General features: G+C 47.2%; 1 protein-coding gene across 1 annotated transcript; it reads left to right on the top strand.

Moving 5' to 3' along the window:
* The first annotated feature begins 204 nt into the window (after positions 1-204).
* On the top strand, positions 205-6,548 carry C1H11orf87 (chromosome 1 C11orf87 homolog). The gene is made up of 2 exons (XM_076328170.1): positions 205-272; positions 657-6,548. The coding sequence occupies exon 2, from the start codon at positions 805-807 to the stop codon at positions 1,279-1,281; it is 477 nt and encodes a 158-aa protein (XP_076184285.1). The 5' UTR covers positions 205-272; positions 657-804; the 3' UTR covers positions 1,282-6,548.
* Positions 6,549-7,086: the final 538 nt, after the last annotated feature.

Raw genomic sequence — 7,086 nt, 5'->3', positions numbered from 1 at the left:
TGCGGGCGGCGGCGGGGCCCCGCGGGGCGCCGGCGCCCGCGAGGCCCGGGCGGGGGCCGCCCCCGCCGCCCCCTCCGCCGCGGCGGGGCCGTGCGGGGCGGCGGCGAGCGGGCCCGTTCGCGCTGCCTGACGTCACCGGCCGGGGCGGCTATAGGCTGCGGGCGGCGCTCCCCGAAGCGGCGGCGGCTCCGCTCTGCGCGCTCACTCCGCGCTGCCGCAGCCCCCAGCGCCCGCGGCGCCCGGGCGCTCCCTCGCTGCCTCCGCCGGCGCAGGTAAGGGGCTCCGGGGCGGGCACCGGCACCGCGGGGCAGGTCCCCGCCCGGCTTCGGCAGCCTGCCCCCGCCGGGGTGCGGGGCTCTGGCAGCCGGGCCGCCGCTCCCTCCCTCCCTTCCCGCGGCAACTAGTTGGGGTGAGCGGCCGGGCGGTGCTGCCCGGGACGCCGAGTAATTTGCGAAGTCGGTGTGGCGGCGCGATGCCCCCTCCCTGTCCCGCCACTCCCCTGCCGCCCCCCGGTAGGGAGCCGGGGCGGCTCGGGGCGCTGCCGTGGCGGGGCGCAAGGAGGAGGCTGCCGCAGCCGCCGGCGCGGTGTTTTGGGGAGAGGGGAGCTGCGCAGGGTGGGTGCCTCGGAGCGCTGATGTGTCCGGCTCCCTTTGCAGGCTGCTCTGCCACTTTAGAGCGAGCGTGAGGCTGAGCCGGCAGCATCCCGGGCATTTCCAGCGAGCGCCTGCCAGCAGCCCGGCACCGATTGAAATTTAGGCGTCTTCAGAGAGAGGAGGAAGATCCTCATCTTCCGAAGCCTCCTCAATGAGTGCCAAGCTCTCCAAGGAGTTGAGGCTGTCCCTGCCACCTTGTCTTCTGAACAGGACATCTGCCACCTTAAACGCCAGCAGCACCTGCATCACGCAAGTGGGTCAACTCTTCCAGTCCTTCTCATCCACTCTGGTTTTAATTGTCCTGGTCACCCTCATCTTCTGCCTGATCCTCCTCTCCCTCACCACCTTCCACATCCACAAGAGGAAGATGAAGAAGCGGAAAATGCAAAAGGCTCAGGAGGAGTATGAACGGGACCACTGCACCCACAGCAGCAGTAGCGGCAGCCAGCACCCTGGGACGGGGGCACAGGGAGAGGCACCCCAAGGAAGAGACAGCCAGCTGGGAAGACACCCCCAGGACTCCGAGATCCAGCATCCCTCTCCCTCGGCAGCCCCGAGCTCTCAGCAAGCACGGGCTTGTTTGGACACAGCTGGTGCGGGGCTCTTGCAGACGGTGATTTTATCATGATGTTTTGGGGGAGACCTCGCAAAGGCGCTGGTTGGTGTTTGTAAATACCTGAGTGATTATTCTAGTCCCTGAAGAAGAAGAAAATATTGCTAATTCAAATGAACGAACAAGCCCACAATCCAAGCGCATGACAGATCACATTGTGTTTCTCATTGACTGTGAGAGGAAGGGATGCGTCTTTTTACTGGAGAAGGAGCTGCACACAGCTACCAAATACCAAGTCGTCCACCTGGAGGAGGGGGTCAGGGGTGGGAGATCCCTTTTCCTTGGACATCATTACTGCGAGGACCGGGACGATCCCACTCTTTTGGGATTCCCGCTGCACCCTGTGTCACCATTGCATGGCGTGGGCTGGGGCGTGAGTGAGTGGCATGGGGGGAGAGGCAGGTCTGGTGGGTGCCTTGGGACCCCCTGTCCCCTCAGAGCAGGGCGACAGCCCACCCTGGTCTCTCCTTTTGTGCTAGGACATATGCCCCTGTACCACCCCTCTCGCTCCTTTCCAGGACTGGATATTGTTTTGTGTAGAAATGGCCACCCCTAGCTGGGCTTAACTGCAAGTGCCCTCCGGCCCCATGGCCCCGTGCCCCCCAGCTGCAGTGCTGAGCATCCGACCATCCGGGGGGATGGAGCGAGCTGTCTGCGCAGAGTGATGCCCGAGCTTTCCTCTCCCCTAGCTCCCCTTGTCTTCACATGCCCCCCCATCCCCATCCCTGTGCCATGAAACCTGAAACCCACACCCAGTACCGTTTTGTGTGGCGGGGTGAGGTGATGTGCAGTAACTTGCCTGTCGTCTCCCAGGAAAGGGTATCCTTGTACCTCCTGTTAGTCCTGAAACAAATCCAGTTCTGCACCAGGCACCCCACACTGAACGCCTGCGTTCACAGCTTTGCCTCCCAGCAAGGAATCCTGCAGCAGTACAGAGCTGGCTTCTACTTTTTTAGGCTGATATATATTTTTAGCCCTCCTAATCTAGTAGACAGTTAGGGACAGACAACACTTAATTTTCTCCCCTTTCCCCTTTTGGGGAACAAACCACGCAGTTGTGCAAAATGTCCGCTCCTAAACCCTGGCAAATATTTATTTCAGAAGTGGCTGGTGTAGTTTCTCCTTAGCAAGCACCAGGAGTTTGTCTGTGGATGGCAGGTGTGAGTGGCTGCTAGTACTGTGTGTGTTGAAGGAAGCAGCATCGGGTACAGAAAATGCGGCTTTGCTTAGCGATTACATCAGTGACCATTACTTGAAGGTGCCTTAACTGAATGCTATATCCAAACTTTGAAACATCTTGTGTGGTATCGTAGCAGAGGCAGCCCTCTACTGTGCATATTAACATCTAAAAAATACAGCAAAGAAAAAGTGATCCTGAGGGATTTCTTCTTTTTTTTTTTCTTTCTATCCTGGCATTCAAAGTGATCTGAGGAGATAGTCATAGTCCACAGTTTTTAATATTCCGTATCCACTTATTCCCTCTCTGTTGTACTCTGCCTCCCAGTGTGGCTGTTAGGCTAGAAGAATGCCGGGCACACGCACCGGTGGAGGTCTGGGGCCCTGAGCCGGGAGTGAATGCCGTTAACCAATTTAAAACGGGGAAAGAGAGTGGCAGAAGTGCTCCATAATCCTCTAATAGCCCCAAAATGCAGAGGTTTCAGGGCAGTGTTTCTGTTACCCATTTTTACCCCTTTCCAATCCTGCCTGGTCTGACGGGAAATTGCTGTTGAGTTTGGATCCGTGCCTCCAACGTTTTAGGCAAGTACTGTGTCATCCAGCTCAAGGAGCTGCTCCACCAGCTGAGGTTAGTGTGGCAAGTGTACCTGTGACCGAATGGTGTTTTGCACATTGCAGTTTGCTGGGAGCGATGGCTGACTCTCACTGCCAGCCGGTATGATCAGATGCTAATGGCTACTTCGTTGTTGCTGGGCAAGGAAATTGGCTTTGTTTTGTTTCTCCTAATAAAGGATGCATGAACTTTTGTGTTTAACTTCCTTCTGCAACTGCAGCACTGTATTGCACCACAGGGAATAGATTTAGGACAATGAAGAGTGTTCAGTGAACAGTAATGGAGCTTCCTGATCCTTGATCTCCACTAAATAGAGAGATATTACTTTCCCCTTTATTTTGTGCCGTTAAAAAAGAAAACAACCCAGTGTATAATTTCAAGTTTTATAAAAGCAATAAGATGTTCCAAATCATGCCAGTGCATTTCTGGTTGACGGTTCCACTTCTTTAGTGTCTGAAGTCAGATACTCTTCCTTCTGCCTTATGCACTCAAGGCATGCAATAATTCCCCAGAAATGTACTGCTTGTCACATCTCGTTGCAGTTATAAAATTGCCCTGTTTTTGAAGAAAAAAAGAAGGATGGAGAGATACATATATATATCTTTATATATATTATGGATATATAGGTATATATATTATTTATATAATCTCATGACACTAAAAATAGTTGCAAAAATGTAACTAGAATTAAAATATGTTATCATGTAAAACTCTATCCTCTGTTAATTAGCTTTGATTTAATACTTTAATATCTCTGTATTTATGTAAATCTATGTAAATTATGTGGTCTATAAGTAAAATTTCATACTGACTTTAATTTTCTCAGAACTGTGAGCTTCTTGTGGTGTCATTTAAGGTTTTGCATTTCTAAAGTTAAATTATATGAGGTACGAGAAGTTACAAATTCTTATTATCACACAGAAATACTGCAATAAGGTTCATGCGTACTCCCAATACACAATCCTACCTTGAAGTACTGCAAGCTTATGAGGTTTAATTGAACAGTCTCAGGAGCTCTAGCTGATGCAAGCAGGACACGTAGGTTTTAATTTTCCTGAAACAATAAGCAATCTAGGGAATAGATGTGGATTTTTAAAACAGAGTTTATGCTTGGAGGTTCTGTCAAATCAATTGCTTCAAAACCCTACAGCTACAGCTAAACTTCTGCACTTAGCATTCAGTATTAATAAGGCTGATGCTTCTTTCCCCTCCCCCCTCCTACTTAAACTAGGAAAGTGTAGGAAATTGTTCATATTTCTAAAGCATACATTTTCAGCTAACTGTGAAACTGCCCAAAGGGTTTTGAATATACTTATTTTATGCAAGTGTAATATCTATGTATCTGTATCCATATATTTAAATATTTTTGTGTAACCTTTTCTACAATATTTGATAGAGATGCCGGGTAAATGCTTGTACCATTGTTGTACGTAAGGAAGGATTTATACCCTCTCGATGCAGACATTCTTTTTCCTGTGAATTTGCACTGGTTTCGGCGAGTTACGATGGAGACCGGGCAGCTGAGTGCTGACTGCTGGAAGAACAGACAGTCTTTCCTCTGTTAAGGGGCACATCCTCCAGCTGGATTTTCCTGGTTCTGAATAAGAAACTGGGGCCAGCTGCCCACTAGCATCCTGCAAGTGTCAGAATAAGAAGGGCTGTGGCGCTCAACAGTTCCCGTCTGGTCCAGCCATCGTCCCGTGGAAGAAGCATGACAGCAGTGACTTGTTTTGTAGATCCTAGTGAGAACTGAGAGCCCACTGGGCAATGCGGTGGCAGTGCTGGGGCTGGATCGGAGAGTCGGTGATGCCTCGTCCTGCACTCCCGTCCTCAGAGCCTGCTGCTGCCCTGGGGCTTCATCCAGTTCCCACTGGCATCAACAGGAGTGGCTTCTACTGGTTGCCAAGGGACTTGGATCCTGTCTGTAGTCCACATGGAGGGTGACAGCTTTCCACATCACCACCACTGGCCCTGCTCTGCACCCATCCTGGCAGCCTCTGTGGGGATGGAAACCACAAGGGCTGGGATGCTTCAGCCTAGCGGGACTGGGGAACTCACAATGCTGGTGTCAGCTCCGCTTCTATGGACTGAGGCGTTTAAGTTTCTACATGGATCCTATGTGGATCATGGACAGGGAATGTCATTTCATGAAAATGTGTCATTCCAGCGTTTTTTTCTGTGGGGGGTTGTCTACTGCAAATGTAGTCTCAGACAAAATTTGCAGGCTCTCTATCCAGACATGTTTTAGCTTTTGATACATCTCTCCCAGACACATATCTGTATATATAGATATATATCTCGAAAGAAATGCTGGACAAAAAGCAAACAGAGACTCCACATTAGAGGCAAAACTGTCCTATGACTAAAAACTGGGGTTTTTTTGCTTTTATTTTCAATTAATTTTAAAGGCTACTATCTTTAATGTAAATAGCAAGTTACTATGTGGTTAATGTTTTCCATAGCATTTCTGAGTAGTTGCTATCTTGTTTCTGGAAAGCTATGTCCAGTGTTCGAAGCAACTGTGCTTTTCCTCTTCTATTGTTATGAATATGAGTGCAACTTTTATGTAGGGAGGAAAAAGAATTTGACTCTTTAGACAGGATTGAATTATTTTAAATCTAGTTATAGGACTCAGTTGCTTTTTTTATTTCTAGTGGTCATTCTCTCTGCACGTTTGTGTTTTTTCTATGGGTACTTGAAACCCTACATTTTAATAAGTATGCAAGATAAGAAACATGAAAAATGAAGTGGGAAACATTCTTTTTCCTCTTTTGTGTAAACAGCAAAATTTATAATGACTTAGATACCATTTGATTACATTTCTCATCTACATAGAAGTTGGCATGACTCATATACAAACCTTTAATAATGCTTTCATTTATGTTAAAAATTAGAACTACTTTTATCCAGGACTGACTGACTGACTTTCCCTGAAGCCAAGTTTTCCATCTGATCGCTAAATAAATTTCTAGTAGAACAGAGCCTCCTTCTGTTTTTAGTCTTTTACATGTAGGTCTCTGGTCTGAATCCAGCCAAACTCAATAGTGTAGAAAGTGTGTTACGAACTTGCAAAAACTGGATGGTGTATGAGCCTTGAGGAGAGAGGTGACTGTCTGACAAGCAAACGAGTGAAATGCCTGGCAATGGTAATAGTTAGCTTTCCCGTTTGGAGTTGTGGCGGTGAAGCCTCCCCATCCACTGGATGGACGTGGGTGAAGGGTGACCCATTCCAGCCACAGCAGAGACAAATACCCATCTCCTGCCTGATACCGTTGCTCTAAAACATCATTTTCTATATGACACTAGATCTCATTTCTGTGAATTATATGTAATATATTTCTTATTCAAATCAAAGAAGTTTTCATTGCTTCATTGGTACTATATGTTCTCTGTGGATAACTAGAAGAATTCATTTTCCAACCCTTTTAACCCAATACCTCCACAAGCATCAATTTTGTATGAGTTAGGAAATAAATAAATATTTGGATCAGAACACTGTCAGTAAAAATTGTCTTTATTTATATAATGCCATGTTCCAGCTGGCTTTTGTTTGTTGTTTTCTTCCTTGAAATGGAGCAATATAATATGTTCATTATTTTACTTTTCTAAAGAGGACAAAGAATTTGAAGCAAGCACTGCAAAATACACATTTTTGTATTACAAACAGGAAAAGGTTTCACATTGTACAGCAGAACAAAATCCTGTAGGTTTTGCTGGTTTCACAGTAATTCTTTGTTCTCTGTTTTTCAGACACCCCCCTCCCCAATCAAGCACATTTTTAACCTAAAATCTGAAAGAACTCACATATTACAGGTAGATTAAGTAGATTGCCTTTCTTTTATAGGTTTAGCCTTGCAAAAAGCACTAACACATAGTCATTGACAAAGTACAGGTTAAAACTTTCCAAACATCTAGTAATCTAAAAATAATAAAGTATCCTAGGGAATTATGAGTACTGTAAATAAGAGGTAAGTATAGAAGGTTAGAAGGAGAAAATATTATCTCTATAATAAAATAAAAGCAATGTGTTC

Source organism: Aptenodytes patagonicus, chromosome 1 (assembly GCF_965638725.1).
Source record: "Aptenodytes patagonicus chromosome 1, bAptPat1.pri.cur, whole genome shotgun sequence".
Taxonomy (NCBI): Eukaryota; Metazoa; Chordata; class Aves; order Sphenisciformes; family Spheniscidae; genus Aptenodytes; species Aptenodytes patagonicus.
This window is presented reverse-complemented; position numbering and strand designations above follow the sequence as displayed.

Bases quoted from the DNA above. Each gene is read 5' to 3' on its own strand.
- C1H11orf87 (XM_076328170.1), top strand. From the start codon at position 805: ATGAGTGCCAAGCTCTCCAAGGAGTTGAGGCTGTCCCTGCCACCTTGT.